The 14,539-nt window shown below is 34.6% G+C and overlaps 2 protein-coding genes across 3 annotated transcripts in view; one reads left to right on the forward strand and one right to left on the reverse strand.

Moving 5' to 3' along the window:
- On the forward strand, positions 1–13,979 carry LOC111063644 (LDLR chaperone boca). Of its 2 annotated transcripts, XM_022351336.2 has the most exons (5): positions 1–302; positions 3,220–3,294; positions 3,981–4,141; positions 7,200–7,335; positions 10,383–11,145. In XM_022351336.2, exons 1-5 carry the CDS (start codon positions 135–137, stop codon positions 10,431–10,433), a joined length of 591 nt encoding a protein of 196 aa, XP_022207028.1. In that variant the 5' UTR covers positions 1–134; the 3' UTR covers positions 10,434–11,145. The 2 variants fall into 2 exon arrangements, with proteins under 2 accessions (XP_022207028.1, XP_022207020.2); XM_022351328.2 differs by lacking the exons at positions 1–302; positions 3,220–3,294; positions 3,981–4,141; positions 7,200–7,335 and adding an exon at positions 8,669–8,804 and having other exon boundaries at positions 10,383–13,979.
- Positions 13,963–14,539, reverse strand: part of LOC120352649 (microtubule-associated protein futsch-like) — a 22,986-nt gene continuing 22,409 nt past the window's right edge. Inside the window, exon 8 of the mRNA XM_039434149.1 lies at positions 13,963–14,324. The gene's annotated coding sequence lies outside the window, so the exon portion shown is untranslated. The remainder of the gene's footprint in view (positions 14,325–14,539) is intronic.

Genomic DNA, 14,539 nt, shown 5'->3' on the forward strand with positions numbered 1-14,539 from the left:
CTGAGCATCGTCGGCGTCACGACACGATCCAAGCATAACCTAACTTGTTGTCAAATATCTCAACTACTTGTAAAAAATATTTTAAACGACGCCAGTATTACAAAATCAACCTTTACATTCATTTTATTTTAACGATGCTCTTTAATTCGGGAAAAAAATATATCTTGATTTTTATAGGATGTATGTTGATCAGTTTCTCTATAGCCAAGAAAGCTAAAGAAGGTGAAAAGCCAGCTTGGGCAAAAAAGGATATTCGGGATTACAATGAAGCAGATTTAGAAAGATTATTAGAGCAATGGGAAGTAAGTAATGCTTATGCTAATGTTTTCTTGGTAAATTTGTAAAAATTATGTTATGTAGGAGCTAGGCTAGATTCCAGTTCTATTCAGAGCATTTTTATTTTTTTAAATATATTATTGCAAAGGAATAATTCAATGAGAATTACAAATGTACAGTTTTACTTACTATGCTACAAGGTACTCTCTCGCTATCGTCTGATTGATGTTCGGGTATTTCTCCCGATCGATCTTGATCAGTCGTGATGTGGGTGGGGCAAGGAGCAACGTCCTTCTTTCTTAGTCGACTGGTCGGGAGTGATACAGTCTCTGGGTGATCTTTTCGGACACGGAATTTTTTCTGGACGGTCCCGAGGTCGACCACTCTTCTAGGCTTCTCTGCTCAATTCTATTCATGAAGGACAAATCAAACAACATGACAAAGAGACGCAATATACATACCTACAACACTCAACATGCGGCAGACCTGGATGTACCTCGAAGCCGACTCACAGCAACTCAAAAAAGTTTTGAATTATCAGCTTTGCGACTGTATAATCAGCTCCCTGAATATATAAAAAATTACAAAGCCAGAAAGTTCATGCAAATATTGAAGGAACGCATAATACAACGGTCATTACACTCATTGGCGGAACTAGTGGATGAGCCCTTATACTCAAACACGAACAGCCGCCATCCCAGAATTTGAGGGGTGACCCCCTGAACTCCCTAACAGAGTCTATCCGGTTCTCCCGGTCAAGGACGAAGAATTCAAGTATTAAGTAAGTAGGCGCACGTTGTACTGGTAGTACTGGTCCCTGAGGGATCTGGCTGGTGCTGAACTCCTCGGGAACTCCTACTTTCAAGTTCGTTCCTCGCCCTGTCTCAGAAAGTACTGGATCCCCCAGCTACTGGTTGCAGGCTCTCGTGGTGAAGGGAAATCTGCCAACCAGGGAAAATCATAGTACACGTGGACGTGATGATTGTGTGACTGCGTCCCTGGAATTAGGCTGGATAAAGACCCCAGACTATGGGAGGTTCATGGTTCGACCGTTACCTGGACTTTCCATCCCTCGGAGTAGCTGGGTAGGGTACGCAACTAGGTGCCACCCCGACTACTTGTCCCCTTTTAAAACCGGTTTTTAGGGGACAAGTAGACGTGAGCCATACCCGTCTACTTGTCTCCTTTCTGAGGAGGTGACAACTAGTCGGGGGGACACCCTGACGCGAGGGTGCGAGGTGTCAAGTAGTCGTTTACGGTCATGACTAGTTGGCACCTCCGGTCCAGTAGGTGTCAAGTAGTCGGGGTGACAACTTGACGGCAATGGTATATTTTTACGAGGGTACAAGTAGTCGTCTACGGTCACGACAACCTATCCACTCGACTCCACTCCACAAGAAATCACCATTCCGGCTGGCTCTTCATTTGAAAGTTGGAAAATGAAGCCTAACTATCAAGTTCTATATGAAAAGGCATTAAGATTCCTAATTTTGTGCTGGCGCAAGTGTATATAAATAATTATTTATCCTCATATCAATTACCAGACTCCATGTAGTACCTCAGTTGATTACCAGACTGATAGCTTCATCTGCCATATTATCATTGATTTATGAAAATTTTGACTGTCCTAGCATTAGGCTCAATTTACTCGTGAACGGTGCGTCTGATAACTAACGGAAATATGATAAAATAACGGAAAAATATAACTAAACAAAATGTGTTTAGAATTGTGTTCTAAATCTGGTTCAGTCATCAAAAGGGCTTATTATTCATTTTTTCTGTTTTCATCCAACTCGAAAAAAATTGTCCAAAAAATAGCAAAGACGGCGAATATCTTTCCCGAACCGTGCGTTTGACGGGAAAATGTTACTGAACCAAAAGTGCTTAGAATTCAATTCTACATCATAACCAGTAATAAAACTTGCTTGATCCCTCCTCCCTACTCCGCGGGGGTGTAAGTTGTGCCAACTGGAGCTTTGTAGGTGACAAGTAGTCCGGGTTGGTGTAGACGTGAGCCATCCCCTTTATAAGGAGGTGACAGCTAGTCGGGGGGACACCCTGACGCGAGGGTGCAAGGTGTCAAGCTGTCGTTTACGGTCATGACTAGTTGGCACCTTTGGTCCAGTAGGTGTCAACTTGACGCAAATGGTATATTTTTACGAGGGTACAAGTAGTCGCCTATGGCCAAAATGACTAGGTGTCAAGTAGTCGGGGTGACAACTAGCGGCTACCCGCTGGGCACAGTTAAGTCTTTCTTTTAGGAAGTTTCGGGGTAATTTAGTGAGAGACCGGACTATGGGATTTAGGGTACCCCCGTCTCTGGAAGTAGCAGGCATGTGAAATCGCCGCTAGCTTTTCAGCGCCTGGTGTATCCAAACTGTGGGACTGTGGTTAGCGCCTCCGTCTCTGAAAGTAGCATTATAGCATATCGAAAACCCCCTCTCACTGGTTCTTCTTTCCGCACTTCTTCTTCTTGCTGAACGCTTGCTTATCCTTGTGGGCGCCTATGTGGTGGACGTACAAGCGCCCACCTTGGAGACATATACAATTGGCAACCACGAGCGGTTTTCCTGGCCTGTAGACAAGTTACAGTATACGTCCGGGCCCCGACCAGGCCCACGTTCCACCGGAACTGCGCAGTGCCCCGACCGAGGTACACGGTCAATTGGGATGGTTCCACTGCAATGCAGGCTAATCACACGGAGTATGATACCATGAAGTTATCCATGATATGAAGGTGCCCAATTGCCAAAAATAGGTTTTATATTTTCAACTCCTCAAGCGAGTGGAGTGTACTTTTCAGAATTAAGTTAATTGTTGTTGAAATATCTTGCAAACTTTCAAAGTCAACAATTTTTGAACTTTGTCTCTTTTTTGAGGTTATTTATTGTTTCATGAAGATGAACCTTTAGTATCTATTTTTAAAGATATTGATTGTTTCAGGAAGATGAAGAACCTTTAGAAGACGATGAGTTGCCTGAACATCTCCGACCCCAACCTCAGATAGATTTTAGTAAGGTACGTAAAATATCCAACAACTGATACAAAATTCATTCAATTTACAGGTAAAATGTCTTTAAAGTAATTATATATTTCTGTAATTATTTACAGGTAATACTCCATAGTTACCTATAAGGTAGGTAAAATATCTAACAAGTAATAATTTATCTCTGTAATATACAGGTAATACTCTATATTTACCTATAAGGTAGGTAAAATATCCAACAAGTAATCATTTATCTCTGTAATATACAGGAAATATTCTATAGTTACCTAGAAGGTAGGTAAAATATCTAATAATTAATCATTTATTTCTGAAATTTAAAGATAACATTCTAAACCAGAGACAACCGATACAAGGTGCCTTGCGCTATATTTTCTCTATGCCTAAACATATTGGGATATTTTGTTGACTACCTTGAATAGTTGAAGTTGAGGCACTTTGTTTCAAAGTAAAATATTCAAAAAACTGACTTTTGTGGTTAGAAATGTAGATTGCATTCCACTTTTGTGGAGGAGCTTAATCTGCCTCTTGAGTTGGCTATATTTATTTTCAGATTGAATCTGATTATTAAATTCTCCAAATATAAAGATTGTAAAATTATATGTTTATTTTCAGATCTAATCCAACAGATTATTAAATTCTCCAAAATATAAAGATTGTAAAATTTGAATCTCTGAATGAATTAGAACATTTTTTTCAGATCAAGGATCAAAATCCAGAGTCACTACTGAAATTGTCGAAAAAAGGACGAACTTTAATGACATTTGTTCAGGTGGATAGTGATGCAACTAGAGATGAGACTGAAGAACTGACGAAATTTTGGCAAACTTCTCTCTGGAACAATCACATTCAGGCAGAAAGGTCAAATACTATCATAATCATTATATTAACTGTATCAATTATACTTTATATATAATATACCGGTACCTAATTGTATTATTTAGTGAGAAAAGATGGGTAATCAACAGCAAAAAGACTATATATTCATTCAAATTTAATTTCATTAAACTTGATGTTTTAAAACCCAATTCTCCGTTGGAAGTAGGTATATTATTCAATAGTTATTTGTATATCTAGAGTGAAAAGTGCTGTATTTTCTCCCTGAGGGAAAAGTTTGAAGCCCGAGGCGAAGCCGAGGGCAACAATTTTCCTGAGGGAGAAATAGTATATTTCGCACCTAGGGCCGAAAATGAGATATTTCCGGCTCGAAATCGGTTTTTAAGTCCGAGGCCGTAGGCCGAGGACTAGAAAAGATTGAGAGCCGGAAATACATTTTTGCCCATGGTGCGAACGCTATTTTTCGCCACACCAAAAAAAAACTTCCCAATATATAAGAAATTAAAAAATAAATAAAATTCAAACAGCCTATTTTGATAGTTTGAATCTTGGTTAAGACAACTTTCACTGTCATTAATTTCAATATTACTAATTAATAATTTACAATAGTGACAATATTTTTATACTATTAATATTTCAAATAATTGTTTGAATTTTTATAGCTCGCGCTTTGCGCCTGGTGCAATATCTCATGGATAGATGGATGAATAGAATTTTCATTACTATTTTGAAATAATGTGATTAAAAAATTAATATAATTGCATATTTCACAGTTTTGTCTCAAAATATATCTAAAAAATTGATTGAAATTTAAATTACGGTAACTAATATAAAAAATAGCTAATAAAAGTCGAAATTCATCAACAAAAAAAATGTCACTGACCGAGGTTCCAACCTAGATCATGTTTGTAATTCACTGAGCTTTGAGTTCTGTTGTATTACGCCTTTACGCTCTCGGCCATTGCATATTTTTGATCAAAGAGGCCTGTAAGTCAGGTAACGTATGTAGGCTACTATAATAAAGTGTAGGCCTATAGCGGCAAACTTGAAGCCGGTTTGCCGGCATTTTCACAACAAAATATTGCTCTGAAAATAGTTAAATCATAGAGAAAACATTCGAAGATTCAATCTTGAGTGGGCCTAATGTTTTCTCTATATGGTATGATATTGAAGAAAAATTATCTAAAAGTTTTAATAATGAATTACGGAAAAATTACTAGGAATTTTTCAGTCAAGGCTGAGTTTCACCAGTAGGCTTACCTTAAACTTTAGATCTCTGCTGTATTTTCCTATTATTATTGTTGATTGTATTGCATTAAGAAGTGGAATTCGATAATAAAAAAGAAACAATTATTACTCTACCTAACTTTTAAATATTGATACAATTATTGTACTTTGATTTCAAATTCGATTCTTCACTTTTAAAGACTTGCGATACTTACCTTTCTGACAATGGACAATGCAGCCAACATTATATTGTTGAGGCTATGGAGATATCATCGTATTCTATTGTTTGATATCAAAAACACAATAATAAATATTAAATTATGAAACAGTAATTCATAAAATATATTATAGACATGATACCGCGATTCACAATACATAATTATATATATTATTACAGTCGTTATGAGATTATCTCTATGATTTTTGTGAGATCGGACACGATCAGCTGTTATTCAAGGTCATTTTACAGCCCTAGGGCCGTAAAGTTTTACCGGCCTGGTCGGAAAACAATCACTTTCGGCCTCCATATGACGCACGTAAACCAGCTCATTACATCCAAGTGTGGCGAAAAACATTTTTCACTCGTGATTTATATACACAACATTTTTCCTCCACCTACATTTTTATAAAAACTGCTAATAAAATATTTTTTAAAAACGTACGTGACCAAACAATGTGCTACAACATAATCTAAAAAGTAAACAGAAACAGCTGGCTTGTAAACACAGTTCTCCGCAGACAGCACTATCTGTCGGCAAAAGTTGTAACAACAATGGCCGCCACAACTACAGCTATGATGAAGTTCCAGTTTCAAATTTGATTAGTTAATGAGTAATATTCGTTGGCTGATATTTTGAATAACATGGAATAAAAGAAAAAAAATTATACATTTTTTTAGTATAGTGATATGAAGTTTGTAATAATAATTTCAGCATACAAACATAAATTTTATATATCGATCAAATGTCTGGTTTAGGTATTGAATTTAGTTGGTTTAATGACTACTCTATATGCTTCCTCATCTGAGCTTAGACCTTCTGACCCATTCCAAATGTACGTTTTTAAAATAGAGATGCTTCCCATGTTATTTAAATGGAGTCACTTTTACTCCCTAGGGAGTTTTCCTGTTTTTTAATACCGAGAGCGAAAAAGTGACACTTTAGTATCATGTTTCAGGGAGTAAAGTAAGTACTTTTGACAGTAGGTGGAGGAAAAATAAATTATAACCTTTTCTTGACTGAGAGCTAAATCAGAGCAGCGTCTGATATTTGAGAGGAGTTCAACTCAACTCAGGCGTTTACAAGCTTGAGCTTATCATTGTATCTCTATTAATAAATGGATTAAAGTATATTTCCTTACGGTGGAAGTCTTTTGAAACATTAACCTTATATTATTTAAATAACAAATTTGACTTTTAGATCCTGTCTACTTTTAGCAGATCCAAATAGTTGAAGAGAGTCTTATACATTGAAGTTAATTTGAAATTAGAATAGCCTGAATTTGATCAATGGTGAATAGATTCTAGTTGCTGGAATTTAGAACTGCTTAAAAATTGAAAGCCAAAATAAAAAGATTGGCTTTAACTGTAAGTGGTGGAGTGGATATTACTGTCAAAATTGAAAATGAAGATGAAAAATTAAAATTGAAAATGAAATTTATTTTGTAGAAAAAAAATACAATTTTACAATTCAATTGATTTGTTAAGAAATTATTGGCCGTATGATTAACTTGTTGGGGCTGAAATAGAGCCAATTATATCCTCGTCATACAATGAAGACCCTCTTCTATTTGAATTTGAATTCTTACTAATTCATATTTCATGCGTTTTATTTTTACAAAAATATTTTTGCTTTAGGTACTTGGTGGATGACAACCGAGCGATATTTCTGTTTAAAGACGGCTCTCAAGCATGGGAAGCGAAAGATTTCCTAATTGATCAAACTAGATGCGCATCTGTAACTGTAGAAAATAAGGTCTATGATGGCCTAAGGGTAACTATCTTCACTTTTATCCCTTCAACTAAAGGGAATATATTTTATCCAGTTATCATTTTTATTAGCATTAAAAAAATTAATCCTATTTTGAAGTGCTCGAACTATTCGAACTCTTCTAAAGTATTACAGTTTTCAAAACACAATTTAAATTGTCAACCACTTTTTAAAAAGTAGTTGACAATTTCAATTTGTGTTTTCATTATGGAAAAGTACCACAACATCACTCACAACACAACTGTAAGGTTATTATAGTTTTCTTCTTATAGTTTTATCATTCTCGAAGATTTTATGAAGTTATTGCTATTCATATTAAGTTATCGATCTTTAATTTTCCCCGATTTAAAATATTCGAACAAACATTCTACTCTTCTACTCATAGTTTTATCATTCTCGAAGATTTTATGAAGTTATTGCTATTAGCATTAAGTTATCGATCTTTAATTTTCCCCAATTTAAAATATTCGAACAATCATCCTACTCTTTTACTCAGTTTTATCATTCTCAATTTTCGATAATTAAGATCATTCAATGGAAATAATTATTGTAATAACATAAATACAATATTATAATTTGAATGTCCACCTAGAAAAATATGTACCATCCATGAAAAGTTTCAATCCTTTAATATCTCAATTGAAAAGAACAGCTAATTTATTTTCTTGTCAGTTATAAATATATTCCTGTAAATAGATGCTGGAAACTGGAAGAAAGTTCTATTTAAAATGAAATTGCAATGTAGCTTTACTACCAAATTAAATTTAGCCGTTTTCTTAATTCAATATAAGAATCATTTCTACAAATAACAGTAAAAGCAAATAATTATTCTCTTAATTACGATTATGAATAATTGTTTCATAAGCTTATTCTAAAATTTCCTTTTCCGTCTCAATGTAGGTGTATTATCTTTATTGTAGTAGCATTAACAATAGTTTTTTTCTTTAGGGGTACTTTTGAATATAAATATTAATCTAAGTAACCTTCTTAAATTATTTAATCACGTCATGTTTCGGCTACATAATTTTTTTTTTTTTTTTTTAAGATTACGTCCTAAAGATGCCATTATCACTTTATCTTCCAATCACTTGATAATGGCATTATATATCCGAAACATTCCGTGATTAAATAATTTATAAAGGGTACTTAGATTTCAATTTTTATTTACATTAACAATAGATTTGATTTTTGCTGTTTTCATCTGAAAACTATCAGAACAATGTTCCACGCATATAAAAAAGATCAATCTTTCTTCGTTGAGTAGGTGACACGCATTGCTTCAGTTATTAATAATCCACAGTACACATTCATATCTAATGAGCGTATTGTGTTCTTGAACATCTGTTGAGCTGTACTAAATATTGCAGTCTTTAACTAGAAGCCTGTCCAATTTTTTGTTGTTAAATTGATTTATTAGTTCATTTCACTCAAAAATGGAGAGGATTATCAGTTAACTCATGTAGTTTTCCTAAGTAAGTGAAACTTTTCAACTTTCAGTAATAATTTGTTATCAGTAGCGATGAGTTGTTATAAAAGAATAATTAGTTTCTAGGCATATAAAGTTATAGTGTCAAGGTAAGGTTGTTGCAGAATCATTCAACGCCACGACATAATTCTAGGATTGTGCTGAGGAGTTTGAAAACTGTGAATACCAAGATACATTTCGAAAAACGTAAATTCTCATCTTTCATAATCTGTTGATTAAAACTGAAGGCTGATGCTTTCTCTTCTATTATTGAATGTTCACTTTAATAACAATTTAAAAACGCGGGCTTTGCTTCTAAGAGTTATGTAACAACGATAAACACCAGTCCATAGTTTAAGATAATTTTCTTGTTGAATGAAGATTGCCTTGATATAAACGCTTTGATTTGAATATACTTTTCATTGTTATTGCAGTATTGTTACTACGTGTAGCTTATCTATAGAAACACTAGTCGGGTTTCAATTTATTAGCTCATTCATTGAACATATTACTACTTAAGTATACTATGCATTCTAAATAAATAATTGAATAGCCTATATTATATTATTACTGTCAGAGATATGTGAGTTTGAATGTATCTTGTACCTTTAAACATATCTTGGAAGTTTTCAAATTCAGTAGTTTCTATTGTACACGAAAACGCTCGTAAATAAATTGCTCCATTGAATGAATTATTATTGTTGGGATACATATTATAAACTAGACAGTTCATTTATTCATTTACATTAACCAATGCACAAATCAAATACATGATTAGAAAAGGACCAACATGCCTAACCCATAACTGGTCCCTTTCCGAATTTTGTTAGTAGTAAGCCAATGTCTAAAAGGTAGGTGTCGTTGAAGAAAACAATGGAAGAATAGATAGATAGATAAATGCCTTTTTATTTACAGTTTACAATATTAAAAGTGATGTGGGCAAAGTTGAGGTAATAAGAGCCCCCTCTTCCACTTAACCCACAAATCTGTGTCTAATCAATACATTTTGATTGATGAGAATACTTCATGCATCTCTATTAGTGTGACACATAGGTCGGGTTTCTAAAGGTGCGTATTGATATACGCGCCGCGAACATGAGCAATTGACTTTTGATCAGCTGATTATATCTGTATTTTTACAGAAACGGTAAGATACAGCTATAAAAAGCTTGGCATCAACTGATTAAAAGTGAATTGCTCATGTTCGCGGCGCGTATATCTGTACGCACCTTAAGACACATATTAAATATAATGGGTATCTAAACCTATAGAGACCTAAAAGGTCATGCTAAACCTAGCATGATACAATAGATGATACGAAATTCATTGAATAATTTGATTCACTGAATAATTGTTGAGAAATGAGCATTGACAGCTATTTTCCCCATGAATAAAATACGTCAGGGGCAATAATAATAATATTGAGTGACCTGGCTGGCTCAGGGGTCATCAAACCTATATATTTAATAGTTCATAAGTGTTCAAAAAACCAAGACATAGACGACTAAGGTTTCATCTATTCTTGTGAAGTAGCGTTAATTATTGATTTCCTCATACATTTTCAAATTGATTCATTTTATTTCAGAGCAAAGACAAAAAAAGCATACCGGTAGCAGAAAACAAGGATGAACTATAAAGACACAAAGATGAAACTCAACCCGGACCAGAGTAGACAACAAACGAGCATCAAGATATGGCTGTTCTTCTCCTGTTTTATAGACTTGTTCGGAGCGAGTCTAATAATCCCAGTGTTCGGAACACACCTGCGCAGCCTTGGCTTTGGACATACATGGGTGGGAGTGCTGGGTTCGGTGTATTCCGGGACACAATTCATCTCAGGACCGATTGTAGGTAGTTGGGGGGATTCTCACGGTCGACGCCCTACTCTCTGCGCAATCCTGTTCACCTGTTCTGTTTGTTACCTGCTTCTCGGCGTTGCGACATCGTTCTACGCCATACTTCTTATTAGAGTGTTGCTGGGATGTGTGAAACACACGCAGACAATCTGTAAGACTCTAGTGGCAGACGCGGTGGCGCCAAGTGAGCAAGCGAAAACACAGGCCAGACTGAGTGCGTGTGCGTCACTCGGGTTCACCGTTGGACCCGTCATAGCTGGACATGTGTCTGAGATGGAGAACGGGTTTCTGTACTTGTGCGCGTTCACTAGTTTCTTATTCTGTGTCAACGGACTAACAGTGTTCTGCTTCTTTCCCGATTGTGAACATCCTATCAATAGAAAACTACTTGAACAGAAAAACAATTCTGCGAGGAGTAGGAGGAAATTTAAGAGAAAAACAATGATTGAAAGTGAGGATGTTAGTGAGATTTCAACGAAGTCTCTAAATGTGTGTAAACTCGAATCAAGTGTGTTCCGCATCTTAAAAGATTTAACTTGTGTTGAATGGAGTAAATTCTGGGATGTATTCGCATTCAAGTTCATACTAAGCACCAGTCTATCATTGTTTTTCAACAACTATTACCTGTTCGCCCAAACCATGTACGGTATCTCATCCAAGCACATCGGTTACCTAATTTCCGTGCAAAGTTTAACGGCAGCATTATTCGGCACATCAATCGCTCATTTCCATGGTCTCTACAATAATTCAACACCATATTCTCGTAAAATCCTCCACTGTTTCATTGTGTTCACTGTGTCATTATGCGGGATCCTGACAGCGCCCGGTGTTTTGATGTACTATATTAGTGTGATTATTCTGAATGGGTGTACAGCTTTATTGAGAACTCTAACTACTGAACTACTGCTCGATAGAACTTCGCCTGAACATAGGGGTTCGTTGATGGGTGCGGGAAACAGTATCAACTCTTGTGCTAGGTTCGTTTCGCCGCTGGTTGCGGGATTCATCCAAGATCGGTACGGCACTTCACAGGTGGTGGTAGTGTCTACCTCTGTCGCCTTTTTAGGGACCATATTGTCGCTGACTATGGGAAGTTACGAACAAAAAAGTAAATCTGAGTAAATCTAATCAAGTAATTAAAGATGGTTCAGTCACAATAACCATCTACAATTATATACTATCACTAATTCAGAAATGAAAAGTTGATGATCCAATCTTCAAATTAATAAAGATGCTTCAGCTACGAGAAAAAGCTTGAAATTGTTGCCGAGCATTCTCGTTACTTAACCATCTATACTTCTATACCATCACTAATTCAGAAATGAAAAATTTATGTTAAAAATCCAATCTTCAAGCAATTCGGTACACTGTTTTTATTATTTAAATTGGACAATCTTTTTCAATATAATTGTTAAGATCATTATAAGAGTGAGAAAAAGTGGCAACTGAAACTTTCAAGTGGTCTAATGAGCGAGTTATGGGTTGTTGAAGTGCTAACTTTCCAGATCATAAACGGTTTCGACTATATTATTAGAACTTCTCTTAAAAATTCAAAAAATGTATTCAATACCTTTAGAAAGGTTTTTAATAACTTGAACTATACAGGTTTTGAATTGGACAGACTCATTCCAATTCAAAACCTGTATAGTTCAAGTTATTAAAAACCTTTCTAAAGGTATTGAATACATTTTTTCAATTTTTAAGAGAAGTTCTAATAATATAGTCGAAACCGTTTATGATAATCCTCTTTCCAAACTAAAACATTTCATTTCCCATATCGTTCATAAATAAAAAAGTAACATTTTTTGTAAATTCGATAACTTGTTTATTTTGGCATTAATCGCGAAAAAAACGCATGTTAGAACCAAGCCAATGATATTCTGAATGTATTAAAAAAAACTCCAATGGAAAATTCCGTACCGTTCATGATCTGGAAAGAAAGCGGAGTTTAGCACTTCAACAACCCATAACTCGCTTATTAGACCACTTAAAAAATTTCAGTTGCCACTTTTTCTCATTCTTATAATGATCTTAACAATTATATTGAAAAAGATTATCCAATTTAAATAAAAATGTGTACCAAACAGCCTTAAGTAATGGTTATTTCTCAAGAAAAAGCTTGAAATTACTGCATTGCTTTTCCTCGTTACATAACCTTCTATACCATCACTAATTTCAGAAATGAAAAATTGATGTCCAAATCCAATCTTCAAGTAATTAAATAATTACTGTCTTGCTTTTTCTCGTTACATAACCATCTATACTTCTATACTATAACTAATTCCAGAAATTAAAATTTGATGATCTTTGTGTTTTGGAAGAGTGAGATACAGGTTCCAGTTGAACTTATAAATATTCAAACAACATTAACGTTAATCTACTAACATATCTAAATGGCCATAAATTCATTCCTAGTCAGAAAATATAATTGTTGTTTTCTAGTTTCTTTCAATTGATAAACGTTAGTAAAATTATAATAATTATTAAACAAAAAACCAAATTAGTTGATGTCAACCACCTCGAAAACTTCAGCTTTGGATTGTTGATAGAAATAAAATTAATGGGGGTTTTGTTTAATAATCATTACATAGAAATTAAACATTTTAATAAGTGCAGTATCTAATTTCTGTACATCGTCTGTATGCTGATGAAATTACTGTTTCTAGTACAAAAATGTGAACCAATTTGAATTTCAACTTATAGTTATTTTCGAACGAGAATGTGAATACATTCATCTTGTGTGGCGTGTGACTCAGTGAACGTTTCATTGCATTTTTGTATTACATTTTATTGAAATTACAGAGGTAAAACCTTTGTAACATTCCAATCAAGTTTACCACTGAATCTCAAAAAATGTAGGATGTCGATGAAATAATTGATTCAATATTAGTTATAATCTATAGTTGATAGCAATTTTCAGATTCAATGTCGAAAGAGAACAAATTTATTCGAAACGCACAATAGAGCGTTGTGAGGAAATTAAAGTATCGTTGTCTTCTATCAGAATTTATTCAATTAGGGCTTAATACAAAAAATGGATGTATAAATTCTTTCATTGTAAAACGTTTTCCTTCGTATTGTACTGAATCTATTTTTTATATGATTTTATATGCATGTTCAAATACAACTACTATATGGATTCATATATTGATGGGTTTTTTCCAATGTATGTATTGTGATGTAACAATAAAAAATATTTTTCTTTGTTATTATTTTTAATTTATTGATTTACATCCCAATCACAGATGATTTTCATCTTAATATTACAAATAATACAATAGACCACCCTGATAATTTAATACAAAATAATTTTCAACACAATGAATGAAAACAAACATTACAATGGGCACAATAACAATAAAAACTTTATTTCATAAAAAGTTACAAAGTTCAACGACGTATCCTAGAAAATAGATCGAGAGTTTGGAACAAACAAAAAATGATCAATGGTTCAAAACAAAAAGAAAACTAGTCAAAATGTAGAGCTAGTGGAGCAACAGCTCAAAACCTATCAATAAGAGTAGATCATGCTTGGTAATGACTATTTTTTCAGCGATTTCATTCTGAGTCGCGCCGAAGATCTGGTTGACATGACACTGCTCACACTGCCCTCGGCCGCGCTATCTGCATCACTGTCTGCATCTAGGATGCTGCTCTCATCCATTGTTTCACTGCAAACATTCATTCATCATTTAGTTTATGAATCAATAATACAATGAATGCATTTTGTGCAAATAATTAACAATACTAATGACCGGTTTCACAAAGCTCGGTCAAGACATTTGAATATTGTCAAGCCGGATACGATTCACAAATGTGCACTGGAATTATCGATAGTTCGCCAGTAGGAGTTGATCGCTGATATTCTTGGTTCACCATTTATTAG

The sequence above is a fragment of the Nilaparvata lugens genome, chromosome 8 (assembly GCF_014356525.2).
Source record: "Nilaparvata lugens isolate BPH chromosome 8, ASM1435652v1, whole genome shotgun sequence".
NCBI lineage: Eukaryota > Metazoa > Arthropoda > Insecta > Hemiptera > Delphacidae > Nilaparvata > Nilaparvata lugens.